At 47.5% G+C, this 19873-nt stretch overlaps 1 protein-coding gene across 4 annotated transcripts in view; it reads right to left on the bottom strand.

Annotated features, from left to right (window-relative positions):
* Positions 1–219: 219 nt before the first annotated feature.
* The window catches only part of PRKCSH (PRKCSH beta subunit of glucosidase II), a 67871-nt gene continuing 48217 nt past the window's right edge, over positions 220–19873 (bottom strand). For all 4 annotated transcript variants that reach the window (XM_084835676.1, XM_084835677.1, XM_084835674.1 and 1 more), the window contains exons 14-18: positions 15675–15764; positions 11695–11769; positions 6234–6333; positions 3450–3587; positions 220–3124 (exon numbers count right to left, since the gene is read on the bottom strand). In XM_084835676.1, coding sequence (XP_084691802.1) covers positions 3456–3587; positions 6234–6333; positions 11695–11769; positions 15675–15764 — 397 coding nt within the window. In that variant the 3' untranslated portion in view covers positions 220–3124; positions 3450–3455. The remainder of the gene's footprint in view (positions 3125–3449; positions 3588–6233; positions 6334–11694; positions 11770–15674; positions 15765–19873) is intronic.

The raw sequence follows: 19873 nt of genomic DNA, 5'->3' as shown, positions 1-19873 counted from the left end.
CCCTCCCACCCATGTATTTAGTCATGGGGCATGGTGGGGCTCAGGGGAGAAGATGACAGGGCTGGAGTGCCTGGACCCCAGAGCTCCTTTAAGCGTCACACTTCTGTATTGGGACAGTTTTTAAAAACAATATTTAAAAAAAAATCATGAGAGTCAGTTGATGTGGGAAGGGTTTAAAAACTGCTGTAAAAAATAAGAAAAAATGACACTTTGCATTTAGTTTAGACTATTTATTACTGGGATTTCAGGCACGGCGGCTGTATGAATCTTTTACATGGAATTGTTTAATTATTTGTACTTTTCATGCCAGAAAATAAAAAGTTCAGAATCTTATGAGTGTCTGTTGTGTGGCAAAGGAAGAGAATTCCAGCACAGCTGTACTCCCTCTACACCACATTAACCAGTACGGATTATCCTTAAAACACTTCATTGCGTGTCACTCGGAACAATAGAGTCCTGCCCACCTTGCAGTTTTAACACTCAGCTATGCTTTTGCAAACATCCCTATTGACAACAAATGTTGGGTTTGATATACAGAACTACACCAGAGCAGGTGCTCAGTTGCTCCGGCACTTCAAAGACAAGGTGTTGAGAAATGCTTTACTGGATCCCAAACAGCCCCTCCCCATTGGCTACCTGGAATATTTCCATGTTAGAGCATAGCCCAACTTTAGATTCATTTTCCAAGTGCAATATGAAACTTAAATGTATTGCATCTCTGCAGTGGATTTAAGGCTAGCTTTCATTTTCTTGCAAGATGGAAAAAACATGGGAAAGCCTCAGTTTTACCAAGTTTTGTTAGCCTTGGAACCCTGCCTTCAATAGGGGAAAGTATTTCTAGACTGCCCCTCATTTCCAAAGGGCTATGAACTTGACAACTTGATGCCCCAAACCCTTGTACATTCTCAGGGCTTTTAAACATTGGGACAAAGGTGCATAGGATGCAGGCTTGTGATGTATGGATGCAGACAGCCTACCTCCTCTCAATTATTCCATGTTGCTACAGGAAGGAGTCAGCAGGAGGTAGATGCAAAACCTAGCCCCTGGCTCTCTCATACTACCATGACAAGAAACATAACACAGATTGGGGATGTGCAGGCAGGGGTGGACTCCAGGCTCAGCTGCTCCCATTGAGTTCTATGGAAGAGCATAAATAGCTGCAGTAACACAGTACAGAGGGGGCAAACCCTGATGCTCATTCCAGACACTCACGTCACTAGACAGGCCCACCTGCATGGTTTGCCCAAGTGCAACTTTTACTTTTATATGAGTAAAGAGCTACAATTCACTTTTATGGGGAAACATAAGCCACTGTACATGGGGACACCGCAGCAGGGGGCCACAGATGCACTGTGCACATAGGGTCACTCCCACTCCAGAAACACCTGTCACCCAGTGCAGACAAATTGACATTTTTACCAGCACATCTATAAAATGCAGATGGCGGGTTCTGCCTTTTTATTACATTCCCAATTATGTAAGCGACTGGGTGGGGCTCACAGAGAGGAGGTAACTTGGATTTGCCCTGTTCCCCATATTAACACAGCCTAATTTGATCTATTAATTTTTGTGAACCGCCCAGAGAGCTTTGGCTATTGGGCAGTATAGAAATGAAATATTTCTTGAAGTCCGGAAAAATACTAATAGGAGCTGTTGGGGTACAGAAAACTCTCAGCCATCACCCTTTATTGATCAGAAGTTCTGATCCAAATGAAGGGGCTTGTGCAAGGGTATACACAGAAACCAGCCGATATGTGAATGGGGAGCAGATGCTTAATTTAAAGCCTGCTCTAATCAGTGGAAGGTGGCTGTGTCACCTGACAGTCAAGGAGTAGGGAGGGAAACTGTTTCTCCTCCCACACTCTGGAAGGATTGAGTAGGAAAATGAGGGTGGTCCCCCTCCCCTCAATAACTGGGCATGCCTACACCCTGCCCCCTTCTTCCTTCAAAACCTCTTGCCCAGGGAAGACCTGAACCCATGCAGTAACACTATCCGGAGAAGAGAGGGCTCTTTTGTGAGAGCCACCCCCAGCCTTGGGCAAGCAGCAGACACCCTTTTGGAGAGGGGCTCAGATGGAAAACAATGGTGGCTGGGAGAGAAGGAGCGTCCCTTTTGTGATGGAAATTAGTTGGGCTTTGACAGCAATCAAGGGGAGCAGGTGAAAGGCACCAGCTTTTCCCTCCCCCAAACCTTTATCAAGAGAAGAAGCCCGACAGAGCCGGGAGGCCCAGTTCCCCAAGGACCATTGGGGGCGGGGGGGGGGGGGAGAAGAGGATGGTCTATTGGTTCTAACCCATCATCCCATCCCCCACTAATGTTTTTCATAGGTTTCTGTCTGCTGGTGGGTGAAAAGGGGTGGGGGAAGAAGAGAGAAATGACATGTTCGTACACTGACACCAGCTGCCCCTACTGAAGGCAGGCCTAAACAGACCATGTTGTGCCACCCCCAGTTCGCAGCATCCCTTCATTGCAATAAAACCCACCACCCCAACTCACTTTGGATGCAATAGAGACAAGAGGAGGAATGGGAGATGTTTCTTTATTGGGAGGAAATGTGTGTTTGTCCAATAAGAGATCAACACCAAACAGCAGATTTTAAAAACAGGCTGTGACTGCCAGTGCAGGAGGCAAGCTTGGCACAGGCTCTTTTTCCAGTCTTCTTCCTTCACCTGTGCAAAGTCTCAGACTGAGTGGAAATCTGGCTCAGAACAAAAGAGGCCAGCAGGAGAAAGCGCTTTGGGCAGCCGGCCTGAGGTCTCTCCACTGTGGCTGAAAAGTAACTGCAGAGACAATAGCAAGGGGTGGAGAAAGCCTTCCCCCAGCATGATAAAGGACCAGGCGGCTGTGCAGTCTTATGTGTTGTGCACGATCAGGGCATCTGGTTCCCTGAAGCCACAGGGATGGGTATGGGGAGGAGACAGACTCAAGTCCCAGTACTTGGCAGGGAAAACAAGTATTTAAAATCCCCAAAGTCCACTGGGGCGGAGCAGCACTAATGGTGGGATCCATGTGGGAGGTCCATGAGGGTGGGCTTTGGGGCAAGAGGTGTGGTGAATTCTGCAATGTTTCTTGGAATCATGTGGATTAGAACCTGGCTCCACTGGCAACGGCTCTTGTGCACATCTGCAAGAACAAAAAGGCAGACAGGACCATCAGTCAAGTGAACAAAGCTGGCACCCACACTGGTCCTCCTTCGATACAGATAAGGGCTTTGACGAAACAGAAGGAGGCCAGGGTGAGAGTCACTACTTCCCAAACGGCCCAGTCTCTGGCACTCTCCAATCAGAGACAGACACATCTCCCTGTTGCAGACATCTCATGCAAGGGAGGTGACTCCTATTCAGAGAACTCTTGCCCCGTCTCACTGTGGCCTTCCTTCCACAGCTCACTACTGCCCAGAGCTATTGACTCCTATGTAGAGCTGTTGGGACTTGCTGATGCAGCTCACCTGCTCTCAGAGTTCATCATGATTGAGGTCTTTTGGCTCATGGCAGGCTGCTGGGGTGACAAACTCCATCAAGTACTCGCAGCGGCTGGGCTCTGTTGTGGACATGACCACCGTCTCCTTGCCACATGAAAGTTTCACCTTGGCGAGAGAGAAATCAGGACAGCAACTCTTAGTCTATCCACTGCAGCCCAGCATTGGGACCCTTTAAAAATGGGGCACACAGACTTGGCTCCCCTTCACTATTTTACCGCAAGACCCAACATGCCTGGCTAACTATCATATCTGTATTCTATCCGTCCTGTAAGGAGCTCTAGGTAGCATACATGGGATTATTCCCATTTTATCCTCACAACCAACTTGTGAGGTAGATAAGGCTGGGGAGACAGAGGGACACATAACTGGCTCAGAGACCCACTGAGCTTCATGCAAGCATTTGAAACTGAGTACCTCCCTCCAAGTCCTGCCCAGTAATCTACATCACACTGGCGCTTACCAATCCAAATCACACTTAGAGGGAACTAAGTTACCAATGTTAATTGAACATACTAAGTCAGGGAATCACGAAGCTAGAAGCAATCCAATGAACCACCTAAATGTTGTACAGCCCTGCCCAGAAGCCCAAGAAATAGCCTCTTCACACACACCGAAACAGGTTTTTCCAGTGCTGAACTACTCTAAGGGCCAGAACGTCACCTGACCATGCTTTTCCTGGATTGTACTATTTCAGGCTGTAGGTAGAGGTCTGGATGTCCCTCTCTCCCTGGCATGCCTCTCCTTGCACATAAAGCAATCCTTCTCCTTGATATGCTGTATTTCTACATACAGCAGGTTTTTCTTGGTGGATAAACCTTCCAAAGTTCTTGGCCCTTGCAATCGGGAACCCCCATGTAAACATGCTTAGGACTGCAGCTGTTGCAACCTTTGCTCTCACACATCGAAGAATGTGCAGGGCAAAGTTTTCTTCTTAAAACAAAGAGTGACAGCCTCCTGATCCCTCCAGTGGAGGATTAATTCCCTTCATACCAGTGGTTACGGATAACCCACCCAGGCATCACTTCTTCACAGCACATCACCAAAGGTTTCAGCCAGCCAAAATAGCTGATTGAAGGAAGTAAGCTTCTGCCAAGAAACATAACCCCCACCCCCTGCAAGTCCACCTAGTCCAGCATTCTGTTCACACAGCGGCCAACCAGCTGTTGACCAGGAACCCACAAGCAGGGCATGAGTGCAACAGCACCCTCCCACCCATGTTCCCCAGCAACTGGTGTGCATAGGCTCATTGCCTCTGGTACTGGAGGTAGCACATAGCCATCAGGACCAGTAGCCATTGATCGTCTTTTCCTCCAGAAATTTGCCCAACCCCCTTTTAAAGCCATCCACATTGGTGGCCATCACTGCATCGTGTGGAAGTGAATTCTATAGTTTACCTATGCGCTGTGTGAAGAAGTACTTCCTTTTATCTGTCCTGAATCTCCCACCACTCAGCTTCATGGGATGACCCCACTGGGTTCTAGTATGATGAGAGAGGGAGAAAAATGTCTCCCTATCCACATTCCCCACACCATGCATAATTTTGTACACCTCTATCATGTCTCCCCTTACCCTCCTTTTATCCAGGCTAAACAATCCCAGCTGTTGTAACCTTCTCTCATGAGGGAGATGCTCCAGCCCCCTGATCATTTTAGTTGCCCTTTTCTGCACTTTTTCCAGCTCTACAATATCTTTCTTTAGGTGTGGTGACCAGAACTGTACACAGTATTCCAAATGTGGCCGCACCATAGATTTGTATAGGGGCAGAATGATATTGGCAGTTTTATTCTCAGTTCCTTTTCTAATTATGCCTAATACGGAGTTTGCCTTTTTTTTACAGTGGTTTCACACTGGGTTGACATCTTCATTGAGCTGTCCACTACAACCCCAAGATCTCTTCCCTGGTCGGTCACTACTAGCTCAGATCCCATCAGGCTATACTTGAAGTTGGGATTTTTTGCCCCCAACGTGCATCACTTTACACTTGCTTACACTGAACCACATTTGCCATTCAGATGCCCCTTCTCCCAGTTTGGAGAGATCCTTTCGGAGTGCTTCACAATCCCTTTTTGCTTTAACCACCCTAAATAATTTCGTGTCATCTGCAAACTTGGCCACTTCGCTGCTCATTCCTAATTCCATATCATTTATGAACAGGTTGAAAAGCAATGGTCCTAATACAGATCCCTGTGGGACCCCACTATTTACTTCCCTCCCTTGGGAGAATTTACCATTTATTCCTACTCTGCTTTCTGTTTGTTAACCAGTTACTGATCCATAACAGGACCTGTCCCATTATCTGTCAAATCTTCCCAAGGGAAATCCTGGGCTATTACTACAGCAAGGGAATGAATGAATGACCGACCACCCAACCCCTGGTCACTGCCCCGTCTCTGCCTGTTCTGCTACAACTTCCAGCTTAGCCACAGACCACCCTTTTACAGTATATTCCAGACACTAGCTACCTGTTTTGTGCTTAACTTCATTATATGTGTGCCTGTTTTGTTGAACTGGCACTCCCTGTGGTTTCCTTTACTACATGAGATCTGGAGTGCCCATTTTAATAGGCATACTTTTGGTTCCCTTAGAACGCAGAACTGTAGGGTGTGTCAGAAGCCAAAACACTTCTCCCAGTCCAGGGAGAAATTGCCAGCCAAGTGAGAGGCCATTCCACTGCTGGAATGAAGAGCAGCTGTATCTTACTTGTCATCCAGCCCAGCCTACAGGTCTCTTGGGCCCACCCAAGTAACTCACCGTGGTGGATCGGTTGGGGCCCTGCCAGCAGCCTGTCCCATGCTCATATTTCATGATGCTGAATTTGTTATCATCTGGGCCAGTCCAGGAACCCCACGTACTGGAAAGGAAGCAAGGCAAGTCAGGATACCCAAAGCAGCTCTTTCCAACCACAACCTTGGGAAGTATTAGAGCCCAATGAGAAAAAATGGAGACCCCCCCCCCCCCCATCTCTTCAGGAGGAATCCACTCCAGGGCTGGCTGGTATTACAGGAAAGGAAATACTTTGAGAACCATATATGCAGTGCCATCTGTAGTCCCTGGACCAGCTGCTCCAGGGACTACAGAAGCAAGCAAGCGACCAGAGAGCGAGCGACCAGAGTGAGCAAACAGGGGGAGCAAATGGGAGTTGGCCAGGGGAGTTGCAGTGGTAGAGGAGACAAAGGAGACAGAGGCTAAGAGGTAAGTGGGCTGCAGGAAGCCCAGGGGGCTGCCCTTTATCCTTCTGAGTGGCTGTGAGCTCACCAGGTGCTTCTGAGAGCTCCAACTGAATTGGGTGTGTGTGGCCTGAGTAGTCCCAGCAGCTGAGTGGGCAGGAAGCTTCAGTCTGTTTCCCGCCTCCCAGCTGAGCAGAGCAGAGCAAGCTGCTCCAGCTGGTCCAGGGACTACAGAAGCAAGCAACCTCCCAGAGAGCGAGCGGACAGGGGGAGTGAACAGGGGGAGCAAACAGGAGTTGGCCAGGGGAGTTCGGCAGGGGAGGTCAAGGGGGAGGCCCCTAACATTGTTTTTCTTTTTTAACAAACTTTTTTTCCCATTTATTTGTCTTGTAACACACACTTCCACACCAGTGGGACTCTGCTTTTAACCTCTAGTGAGTAGAGGAGCAAGCACAGGCTAGTCTAGAACAATCACAAAGCTAGACACAAAAAGGGAAAAGAGGCAATGGAAGGACAGGACTCTCCCGTGGTGGTGACCTGCAAGGTGTGTGCAATGTTTGTTTTCTTGCCTGAGAACAACATGGCCTACACCTGCAACAAGTGCAAGTTGATCACACTGCTGGAAGAAAAAGTAAGCGGACTGGAGCGGCGACTGTTGACCCTCTGGGGAATAAGAGAACACAAAGAGTTCTTGGACAGAATGGGGGAACTACAGCAGCAAAGGGAAGACCAGAAGCTTGAAGAGCAACAGCAGGATAAGGCAGAAGTGGGAAATGCTGAGGTGAAGAAAAATGCAGTAGAGGATACTCCTTGGAAAAGGGTGACAGTTAGGAGAAGAACTACATGCCACTCTACACCAATGGAAGCAGTGGAGCTGCGGAACCGATTCCAGGTACTTGCGGATGATACTGGAGGAGAGCCTGCAGAGGAAGAATTGCAGGGGAACCTACATGAGAGTGAGCAAGAGGCTGAAGATCAGTCAAACAGAGGCAATGAAACCCAGGCCTAGAACAAGAAGAGAAGAGTAGTAGTAGTGGGAGACTCCTTGCTGCGTGGGATCGAAGCCCAAGTATGTTGCGAAGCCCAGTGGACTCGCCAGGTATGTTGTCTCCCAGGAGGACGGATTAGAGATGTGACTGAAAGGTTGCCTGCACTCATAAAGTCCACTGACAGGTATCCCTTTCTTCTCATCCATGTGGGAACAAATGATACTGCCAAGCGGAGCTACAACAAAATCATGTCAGACTTTGAAGCTTTGGGAAGGAAACTCAAGAACTTTGAGGCCCAGATAGTTTTCTCATCCATCCTTCCAGTAGTTAGAAGAGGGATAGAAAGGGAACGAAAAATACCCCGGGTGAATGACTGGCTATGAAGGTGGTGCCGACGAGAGAGATCTGGATTCTGGGACCACGGGCTATACTTCCTGGAAGATGGGCTGTTGGCAAGGGACGGGTTGCACCTCACAAAGGATGGGAAGACTGTGTTTGGCCACAGCATGAAGAACTTCATCAGGAGGGCTTTAAACTGAATCCTACGGGGAATGGAGATGTGATGTTGGGGGTAACAATGGATGAAGGCTCATGCACTGCAACGGAGAGAACAGCTCTGATAGCGCCCAATAATAGTCTTCAGACACATGTAGGAAGAAAGCCAGACTATGAAGCACATGGTCTTCAATGTCTATATACTAATGCCCAGAGTATGGGAAACAAACAGAACAAACTTGAATTCTTAATACAGGAGGGAAATTATGACTTGATAGGTATAACTGAGACTTGGTGGGATGACTCTCATGACTGGAATACAGCAACTAAAGGATATAACTTGTTCAAAAAGAACAGGAGGAACAGAAAGGGAGGTGGGGTTGCCCTGTATGTGAAAAATACATATCTCTGCACAGAAATACAGGGGGATGAGCTTTTTAGCCCCATCGAGAGCATCTGGATCAAAATAAATGGAGCAAAGAATAAAAGGAACCCGGTGGTCGGAGTCTACTACCGGCCACCCAACCAAGGTGAAGACGAGGATGAAATTTTTGAAAAGCAAGTAGCCAGTGTTTTAAGGAAGCATGATGTAGTAGCAATGGGGGACTTCAATTTCCCCAATATTTGTTGGGAGACAAATTCTGCAAAACATCCCCTCCAGGAAATTCCTGACTTGTGTGGCGGATAACTTCCTCCTACAGAAAGTAGAGAAGGAACTAGAGGATCGGCTATCCTTGAGTTGTTCCTAACCAACAGTGATGACTTAGTGGATAAAGTAGCAGTTACAGGAACTCTGGGGGAAAGCAACCATGTTGTACTTCAGTACTTGGTTCTAAGGGAAGCAAAAGCCGAGTGTGGTCAAACGCATACCCTGGATTTTAGGAAAGCTGATTTTAATAAACTCAGAACAATGATCAGTGAGGTCCCATGGCAAGCGACTCTAATGAGAAAAGGAGTCCAAGATGGGTGGGAGCTTTTAAAAAAGGAAATTCTCAAGGCACAATTACAAACAATTCCAACAAGAAGAAAAGGTGGAGGACAACAGAAGAAGCCAGTGTGGCTTCACAAAAAGCTTAGAGATGACCTGAAAACAAAAAAGGACACATATAGGAAGTGGAAAGAAGGCCAAGCAACAAAGGAAGAGTACAGGCTGGTAGCACAGAATTGCAGGGATGGCATCAGGCAGGCTAAAGCTGAGAACAAGCTGAGGTTAGCAAGGGATGCTAAAAACAACAAAAAGGCTTTCTTCAGCTACGTGCATAGTAAAAGGCAGAGGAAAGAAATGGTTGTTCAGCTATTAAATAAGGATGGCAAAATGATAACAGATGACAAAGAAAAGGCAGAGGTACTCAATTCCCACCTTGGCTCAGTCTTCTCACAAAAGAGGGTCTATGACCCCCCTGGCAAAGGCAAAGTACAGGCTGAAGGGGCAGGATTGAAGCTTGAGATAGATAGGCATATGGTCAAGGAACACCTAATTACTCTGAATGAGTTCAAATCTCCAGGGCCAGATGAACTGCATCCTAGAGTAATAAAGGAACTGGCAGAAGAACTCTCAGAACTGCTGTCTATTCTCTTTGGGAAATCATGGAGGACAGGTGAAGTGCTAGATGACTGGAGGAAAGCTAATGTCCCTATCTTCAAAAAGGGTAAAAAGGAGGAACCTGGGAACTACAGACCAGTCAGCCTGACATCAATCCTTGGGAAAATTCTGGAGCAGATGATAAAGGAATCCATCTGGAAGCACCTTGACAACAATGCCGTGATTACTCGAAGCCAACATGGATTTGTCAAGAACAAGTCCTGCCAGACGACTCTGATCTCATTTTTTGATCAAGTAACCTCCCTTGTGAACCGTGGGAATGCTGTAGACATAATACACCTCGACTTCAGCAAAGCTTTCGACAAAGTGCCCCATGATATCCTGATGAGCAAACTAGCTCAAAGTGGGCTAGATGAAACAATAATCCGGTGGATCCACAGTTGGCTACAGAATCGGACTCAAAGAGTGCTTATCAATGGGACCTTCCCAAACTGGGGAGAGGTAACGAGTGGGGTACTGCAGGGCTCAGTCCTGGGCCCAGTGCTCTTCAACATTTTTATTAATGGCTTGGAGGAGGTGGTGCAGGCAATGCTGATCAAGTTTGCAGATGACACAAAATTGGGCAGGGTAGCTAATACCTTGGAAGACAGAAACAAAATTCAAAGTGATCTGGATAGACTGGAGCTCTGGGCAGAAAACAACAGAATGATATTTAATAGGGATAAATGCCAAGTTCTGCACCTAGGAAAAAGAAACCAAATGCACAGTTACAAGATGGGGGATACGTGGCTCAACAACACTACAAGCGAGAAGGATCTGGGAATTGTTGTCGATCACAAGCTGAATATGAGCCAACAATGTGATGTGGCTGCAAAAAAGGCAAATGCCATTTTGGGCTGCATTAATAGAAGCATAGCTTTCAAATCCCGGGAAGTACTAGTTCCCCTCTACTCAGCACTGGTGAGGCCTCATCTGGAGTACTGTGTCCAGTTCTGGGCACCACACTTTAAGAAGGATGCAGACAAACTGGAGAGGGTTCAGAGGAGGGCAACAAAGATGATCAGGGGACTGGAAACAATGCCCTGTGTGGAGAGACTGAAAGAACTGGGCATGTTTAACCTTGAGAAGAGATGACTGAGGGGAGATATGATAGTGCCCTTAAAGTACTTGAAAGGTTGTCACAGAGAGGAAGGCCAGGATCTCTTCTCAATCAGCCCAGAGTGCAGGACATGGAATAATGGGCTCAAGTGACAGGAAGCCAGATTGCATTTGAACATCAGGAAAAACTTCCTGACTGTTAGAGCAATACGACAATGGAACCAATTACCTAGGGAGGTGGTGGGCTCTCCCACGCTGGAGGCGTTCTAGACGAGGCTGGACAGCCATCTGTCAGAGATGCTCTGACTTGGATTCCTGCATTGAGCAGGGGGTTGGACTCGATGGCCTTGTAGGCCCCTTCCAACCCTACTATTCTATGATTCCATGATCTCCACACCCCCAAGTGAGGTCACGCCATGGGAGGTGACTGTTCTCAAGAGGTAAGAGAATGGGGCTATGAATTTTTTAAAACTCACACCACACTTATTGGGGGAGGGGGGTCCTTCCCAGTTTGTAATGGGGAAGGCGTTCTTATTGAGGAAGGGGCAATAGTATTATTCTTACTTTTAGTAAGAATACTCAGTATTTTAATAGTGCTCAATATACTGCTCAAAGTGCTTCAAAATGTTATCGTGGTTGTAATCATTACAACAGCCTTGTAAGGCAGGTCAATTGTACCCTCACCACAGGTGCGGGGGGAGGGGCAGAGGCAAAGTAAGGCTAAGAGTTTGTCTTACCCTGTGAGTTCAGGGCAGAGGCAACATTCACACTAGGGACTTCCTGAACCATAGTTCCGTCTCTTAGCCACTACATCACATCACCTCCCAGTTCAGTTCAGGAGGGAGGTGACAGGCTGTTATGAGTGGCGTGGGCACCAGATCCTCGTTCCTGGAATGGGTGGAAGTGATAGAAACTCTTACCCAAGGCTGGTCTCCGAGCCACCATGCTTGGGTTTCTGAGACACTCTGTTAAAGGGACAGAAACGATAGATGTATCTGGAGGGGAAAAAGACAGAAGAGATCCATGAGCTTCTGCATCATACATTTGACAGACCTGATAATTAGACCTGTAGAGTGTACCTAGAGCAATGGTGTCCAAAGCAAAATGTCTCCAGCAAGGACACTGCTCAGATCCTTAGAAGGAATGGGAAGCTTGGCAAGAAGATGATGTACAGGTGATCTACCTGTCTTATGAGATTACTCTGCTGTCAAAGACAGCAATTTAAAGGTGCAGAAGACCAGCTTCCCACCAGGACATGCAAAATACAACCCTGTACAAGAATTGGGGGAACCCAGATGTTTTTTTAAAAACCATGATGTTTCTGGACATCATGAATGCAGAGGAAAACACTGAAAACATTTCAGCAGTTTCCACTGAAGGCTTAGAAGGCTTTCTCCACTGGAGAAAGGAATGAGCTTCTCTCCTATGAGCACAATTTTCAGTCCTTCCTTGTGACTTCTGGTTCTTGTCTCCATGCACTTCACATCAGCCAAATGTGATCTGCTCACCAGGGAGATACTGAGCATTAATGATGGAACTCTTACCACAATAGCCATCAGTCCTTAATGATGGAACTCTTACCACAATAGCCATCAGTCCTTAATGATGGAACTCTTACCACAATAGCCATCAGTCCATCCAGTAAAGGGATCACCATTACTGTGGGGACTCCCCTCTACTCACAACTAGGCAAACACCAGTCTTGAGCTCTTGCTAACACGTATATAAAAACTTCACCTGCTCTTGCTGAACTGCCTCTGCCACAGCCTGATAAAGAGTATGGAGGCTGTGCTCCCAAGTTGAGGGGATGTTGTCAATACTCCCAAGGCTGGAAAGAAACTAGGAAACAGAACCCTATAATTGCATGCCTGGGTGCATTCTCATCAAGGGGCAGATTTCAAGACCCCTGGTGATGTGGTGGGAACAAGTCAGCTTGGGAAAGCCCGTGTGTGCACCAGATCCTTGCCTGTGGCCAACTGGCTGTATGCATTTAATCTTTCTACATGCAACAGCAAACCTGTTTTTTTAAAAGAGGCCATCATGTCTGTCAGGGATGCTCTGACTTGGATTCCTGCATTGAGCAAGGGGCTGGACTCGATGGCCTTGTAGGCCCCTTCCAACCCTACTATTCTATGATTCTATGAGGAGGGCTGGGTAAACCCAGCCTGAGGGGTCAGCTCAACTTGCACCACAGCTCAACTGAGGAGGAGGAGGAAGTAGATTATCACTTGGTCCCAGGACTCCTCTGGGTTCTGGGATGGCCAGAGGTCTTTAGGTCAAAGTAGAGCTTGGAGGCCAGCTTGAACCTGGCATGCCAAAAAATGGCTGCGGAACTCCAGAATGCTTGGATCATTTGAAAAGCTGCTAGCCTCATTTCTAAAAATAAATTGTTTCCGTGTGAGAGACCAAACCGCCCTTTCACAAAAGCCAATTCCCTGCCCGGAAACAAGAAGTCCAATTTTGCCTCCTAAAAATGGAACAGGCGTGACCAGTAATCTTCCCCTTTCTTCCATCTAGGTCAGGAAACCATGCTGTGCCAAGTGATGTTCATGGCGGGGGGCTTTTGACAGCTGTGATTACAAGGGAGCGGTCCTGATCATGGCACCAGATGAGGCAAAGCATCTTCCAATACCTGTGCTCCTCCTGCCATGACCTCTCATCCCTGGAGCATGTTTGCTTAGGAAGAGCAGGACAAGTGACAGGTCCTGGTGGGTAAGCCCAGATCTGCTAGTCACACAGGATGCTGGGAGTCCAATTTAAGGAGTAAAAGGAGAGGCTGGGTGAAGAGCGCTAGATCCTCACCCATTTCCGCTGCTTACCACCATGGGTCCTTTTCTCAAGTGCTTTTCTCTTTTGTGAACCGCCCAGAGAGCTTCGGCTATTGGGCGGTATAGAAATAAAATGAATAAATCAATCAATAAAAAAACCCCACCCCAATAACATTGCAGCAATTCAGGCTTAAATGCACAATCTGCTGTCACCTTTCCCCAGCTTTGCCCTGGTGCATCAGCTGGAAGAGGGCCTTTCAACTTTGGTGCAACCCTAGTTTTTCCACCAGCACTTAATACCACCTCTGGGGTGCAGTAAGTCTCACCTGCCCTTTCTTCCCAAGACATTTCATGTGCTGCAAACCAAGAACAGAACAACAGGAAAAACAGGAAGCCACCATAAATCCATTCAATTTGCAACTACGCTCCATTAAGGATCAATCCTTTATGGTGCATAGTCTGCAAAATGAATTCCAAAAATTGGATATTTTAGTGCAAATTCAGACAGTTTCCTCCTAGTTAGTCTGCTGTCATGCCTCAAGGGAAAAGGAGCAGAGTTCTCACAGGTCCACCCCAGCCCCTTGGCTTGGGTCCATGGACACTACAGGCCTCACCTCTCCTCCAAACAATGAAAATATCCTTCTGACGAACTTCGACTGTACTTGCACTGGGGTCACCAACTACATTGCTGGCCTAATTTGATCTCCAGGTAAGTTACCAAATCTGGCTTTCCTCGTTGCAGAATTTTGCAACTGATCAAGTGCCCTGGGTAACTGCCACAAGCCTCACATTAAGAACAAGCCCTTTTTCCTGAACCATTCAAGATAGGCTGGTAAATGCTCTTGATGGATGGCTGAGGATACATAATCCCCACTGAAGTGCAGACTGGGTGTGGCAGGTAGTGATAATTTGATAACCGCTACTTTCTTCTCTGGGGTCCAAGTCCACGATTAAGTGTTCTTTGAACCATTTCCAGGCAACAGTAAACACTGCATTTCAGACTGTGCATTAGAAACCTCATCTTAATGCCCAGAAGGTGGTCAGCCAACATCCAAATTAATCCAGCTGCAGTATAGACAGCTCAGCATGGAGAGTGACCGGAAGACATTTCAAAGCTTGCAGGGCAGCCCTGAAGCGGTGTTTCTGAACCAGCTTCACCACCAGTGTTGGAAGGTAAAGACCCACCTTCCATCTGCACTGTCTTACATTCCTCCTGCCCCCCCCCCCAAGCCCTGCCCCATACAAGGCAAAGATAATCTCCAACTCTGCACCCCATGGCAAAAGGAGGGCCAATTGGGAATGGGACCCTAAGGGGCACATATTTCTATTTTAAAAGACAAGAAAGAGGTGGCAGCAAGCAGCACTGCTTTGGCCCCATGCCTGGGGACTCCCTGCTCCTCCTGATTTTTATATCTTAAATATTTTTAATAATAAAAAATTAACTGGGAGGCTGGTTTGCTGCAAAACAAAGTGCTGCCCTCTATCTTTATTTGGGTACCACCTCTGCCTTGTACTTAGGTTCTTGGGCAAGTCACTATTCTTTTAGTCTCACCAGTTTGGCTTCTGGGAAATGAGTGTTCTATCATTTTATCAATGGGCAAGATGCCCCCATGGCAGCCATTTTGTGAGAGTGCCTATGACATACTTGCAAAATTCCAAAACTTCCCACTGAAACAGAAAGGTTGGGGACCCTAACCTCAAGGGTTAGAACATGGCAGAAATGCCAGCAATGGAACTGCCCCAGTGCTTGGGTTGGTTCTACGCAAAGGTTGTTTGCTTGGTTTTACATACTCCGTTTGCTCAACTTATTCCAAATCCTCCTTAATATTTCCTGACTGGGAGTAGTATGGCAAGAGGAGAAGGCAGAAATGCTGAGCAGAAGGATGGCCTGTAGAATACAGTAGTATTCTAGTAGTAGAATACAGCTGGAGACCACAAGGTAGGACGTTTCAGGTGTGATGGCAGGCAGGCAGGCTTGCTGGCACAGAGGCCCTGCCCTGCCACTTCCTCACGCCCACAAGGAGCAAGGAACAGCATCGCATATCACCAAAAGATGTCAAAGAGGCTGAGCAAAGGGAAAAGATCCACTGCCCAGAAGAAAAAGACAGTGAGCAGGGGATGCAGGCACCTACTCATTAGTGGCAAGTTCATAGCACTGGCCGTAGAGATAAGAAAATTCTCCATGAGGTCCAAAATCAAAGGTGATCTCTTTCTCCAGGCTCCTGGGAAAAGAAGGGGAAAAAGATATGGTTAAAAAAAAATCTTGCATACACAAGGCTAACAGGTCATTTTACTAAATAAGAATACTGGGGGTAGGGGATAAGAATACTGCTGGGCCCACTAAACAAAAAGGTAAGTGGAATGCTCTGCCTAAAATGCAAAAGGAAACCAAATGTTCCAGTCTCCTTCCCAATCCTTCTCTCTCCATCAAACAACAAAAGCAAAACAGATCCTGAGGACTTAGGGCCACTAAGGGTGTGTTCATACCACAGCAGGACCCAAGACTTCTTAGTGGTTAATGCACATATCAAAATATGATGGGGAAGACAAAGGGAAAGAACATGGCTTGATCAGAAAGAGCAGAGACCAGATGGGACAAGGGAAGGAAACAAGGAGACACGTGGCAGTCTCTCACTAACCCTTTCTCTGGAGCGGGTTCATAACATATTGTGTGGGAGGGGACTTAAGAGGGCACAAGAGCGAGGAACAGGAAGGGATGCAGCAATCAAGGAACGCCCTCGTGTGTGTTTTGAGGGGAGATTTATGGCAAGTAGGATATTTCCTAGACTGAGGGAGAGGCAGCACTTGTGACAGCCCTTTCACACACTGCCTCATTTTACCAAGGATTTAGAAAGTCAAGAGGAGCGGCCTTGTGCTGAGCCAGGCCAAGTCCAGCACTGCCTACTCCGACTGGCAAGAGCTCTCAAGATTCTGTGGATTGAGTTCAACCACAGAGCTACAGCTCCTCCTGACAACCCGGGGGGGGGGGGGGGCTCAGAGAGGAAGGCCAGCTAGGCAGCAGTCTCTTTGCTCAGCCACCACCAAGGGTCAAGCATTAACCTGGCATCAGCCCCCCTCCCTGGCCCTAAGGAAAGCAGGTCCAGTCTGTGTCAGGGGTCAGTGCCCTTTGCCCAAACCCTTTGTTAAGTGGCTGCCTTTGTTCCTTGGCCTTATCATCTGCCTGCAGCCCCGGGGGACCCCACAGAGCAGCAAAGGGACTTGTTGGGGGGGCTGCTCCCATGGTTACTGCCCTGTCACCAAGGCTACTCCTAATTACGGGTCTCTCTCCCAGGAACACAGAGAGATGCAAAGCTCTTTGTTTAATAAAGGACCTGCCTTAGCAGCTACTTTGCCCCAGCCAGACCAAAATTGCTTTCAGGAAGAAGGAAGCCTCCTCCTCCTGCCTCTGTTCCACAGTGAAACCAACTCTCGGTTTTTCATCCTTCCAGAAGGCTCATGTCCTCTCCTCCCTCCTTGAGCACACAGGCTGTCCAAATGGACAGGCTGTTGTGGCAGAGCATGCCTGAGGCATGTGCTTGGGTTCTAACCCAGTCTTGTCCTCAGAGCCTCAAGCCAAGCTGCTTCTCTGCCAGCAACAGCATCCAACCTGTGAAAAAGGGAAGAGTAGCAACCTACAGCTGAAAGACTGTTACACCTGCGAGAGAGATGAGCAAATTTGGTCTGCCATGCCGAGCCCTTTGAGGAAAAGGGGAGGGAACCCTAAATAAATGAGTACAGCATCCACTTTCCTTTCGGAGGAAAGGGAAGGCTGGCTTTCACTACCTCAAGAGAAAAAACGCTTTGAAAAATGACACCAAGAAAACAGGTCTCAGCTGCTACTCCAGACTGCCATTAGCTGCTTACTTAGCAAACACATCCTCATCTCCATCTCCACCCCCAGCCCCCTCTAAAAGCCTTCCTAATGGGCCAAACCAGAGATCTCCCTGGGGCAGGGAGGGGCAACTACAGCCGAGTTATGGCTGGGTGGGAAATGCCCCATGTGGAGCCAATTTTGAAGAGGGACTTCAATTAAGGCTCTTGTTTTGCACCTGCTGTTTTAGGCCTAGTTCTCCCTGAGGGGGTAAAACTGCGCCTTGGCTGCACCACTTCAGATGGCAGGTGGGGGCTCACAGGGCTGAATGCTCCTCCATACAACCCCCAGCCAAACCCACCCCACTCTGAACATAACAAATTGTTTCAGCGAGAAGGGATCTAGCCTAGCCTTCTCCAAGAGATGCTAGTTTTCTGTGTGCAAGGGGAGGGAGCTTGGGGGTGCTGTGAGGAGGAGCATTCAATTATGTGAGCCCCCACCTGCCATCTGAAGTGACATAGCCAAGACAAACGTTTACCACCTCAGGGAGAACTCTGCCTTAGTGGGCATAATTTAGACCCAACACTCCAATTCCAGCCAGGACAGAAGCTGTTTAATCACTCTGCCCACACAGACGCTCAGCAAACCAAAATCTGTCGTCAGGGTTACAACCTGGGCATCTTTGAAAGCTTTAGAATGGAATTTGTTCCAGAGGCACAGAAACTCTTAGATCAGGGGTGCAGAACCTCAGGCCCAGGGGGAGGGGTGCAAATCTAGCCCGCCTGGGATTCATCAGATGGCCTGGCCCCTTCCTCTGGCCCCTTCCCCACATCCACCAAACATTTGGTGGTTTCCTGACTTTTATACAGTTTTCCCTTATTCTATAAGGTTGAAATGCCTCTGGTTAAGGCTTAGTTGCTGGCAGTAAAAGCTTTAAGCTAAAATGTCCTGGTATTCTTTGAAAATTTGTGGGAAAATTTGCAGAAAGATTTGCCCCATCCCCTTTGCTTTAGGCCCCGCCCACCACCAGAATGCATCCCCTGAGAGCTTCTCCAAAATGGAATCCAGCCCGTGGGCTGAAAGAACTTCAACACCCCTTAGACTGTGCTACCCTACCCTGTTGAGAAATGAGATTAGCCTATTAGGGCCCAAGTTCCTAATCTGCTCATAGATCTAGGTCAGAGCAGAGCCCCACTATGGACAAGCCCCACCTTGCCATCCTGCCCTTCAACTATGCTATACAAAGAGAGAAAGATGCCTTTGATGGAGGGAAAGACGTCACAAGAAGCCTCCAGAAGGCTTCAGAACAATCTTTTATTGTTCACTGCTCCGGAATCTGTTTAGATGTGGAGCAGTATATATATGCTGTAAATAAAAATAAATAAAATAAAAGTCAGGGCACAGGAAATGTACATGCTAAGTCAAGAATAAACTGTATTTTCATAGGTATAAATTGTTTATTTTGCTTCCAAAATAAAGATTTCTAAAAACAATGGATGTATAGTTTGCAAAGGCATGACTGACAGAATATTACAAGAGTGTTCATGCAAGAGAAGGTCCCAGTGGTTTGAGCTGGAGGAAAATATATCTAAGGTGCATTCAAACAGTTGCTTTATAGCTGGTTTGCTAGATTCACACCTCCCCAGTGACATTTCAGTGTTAAGATGTATTTAAATGCACACCTCTCCCAGAGGAACCTTTGTTATGAATAACAGGGTAGATGGTTCCATGGAGAATGGGAACTGTTTATAGACTTTTGGCCAGAAAGAGCTGGGCTGGCTGACCTTACCAATGCCTATATCACAAGAATCTGCCTTTGTGAGTGCAGCCCTTCCCAGGATGAAGTGAAGTAAAAGAATGAGCTGGGGATAATAGTAATCACATTGGGAGTAGTTGCAAATCACACCCAAAGTCTGAGGTCACTCCACCATGTCTCAATGGTTGTGTGAAGAGGCTTCTAAACTAAAGGCGCAGCCAGAAATAACCAAACTATAGGCTCCATTTAGGATAGCCAATGCATCTGGCATTGTGCATTTCTGGCTCCTTCCTCTGAGAATGAGGAAGAAACCAGAAAATAGGCCCTCCCCCAAGAGCTAAATGAAGTGCCTGTCACCAAGGTCAACCAAGCTAAGCATGCCGAGGTCTCCCATCTGCTCCCTGAATCAGCCCTCCCGCCCTAAGAGCTCAGGAGTATGTGATTATGGCAATAATTATGTATGCAATCAATAGGAGACAGCTTGAGTTTTATTTTTGGCTTCTCCCCTCCCCCACCTGGGACTGGGGGAGGGAAGAGAGAAAAAGATGTGATTTGAATGGCAAATGGAGTCAAAGCAATGCCCAAACCCCCGGAGCAAACCTGCACTAACTGCTCCTCCCATCTTCATGGGAAAATTAAAAACTAACATCCAGGCTGAGATGTGTCAAGGTAGCAAAACAGCAGCAGGGAATGTCAAGAGTAGGAGAGGATTTTAAAAACCACCAGTCCTTCTAACCCTTTGAACAGGGACAGCCCTCTTGAAA

This window comes from Heloderma suspectum, chromosome 2 (genome assembly GCF_057233095.1).
Source record: "Heloderma suspectum isolate Gila_16-S chromosome 2, 16-S_ref, whole genome shotgun sequence".
Taxonomy (NCBI): Eukaryota; Metazoa; Chordata; class Lepidosauria; order Squamata; family Helodermatidae; genus Heloderma; species Heloderma suspectum.
Note: the sequence above shows the minus strand (reverse complement) of the source record. Positions and strands in the feature narration are given on the sequence as shown.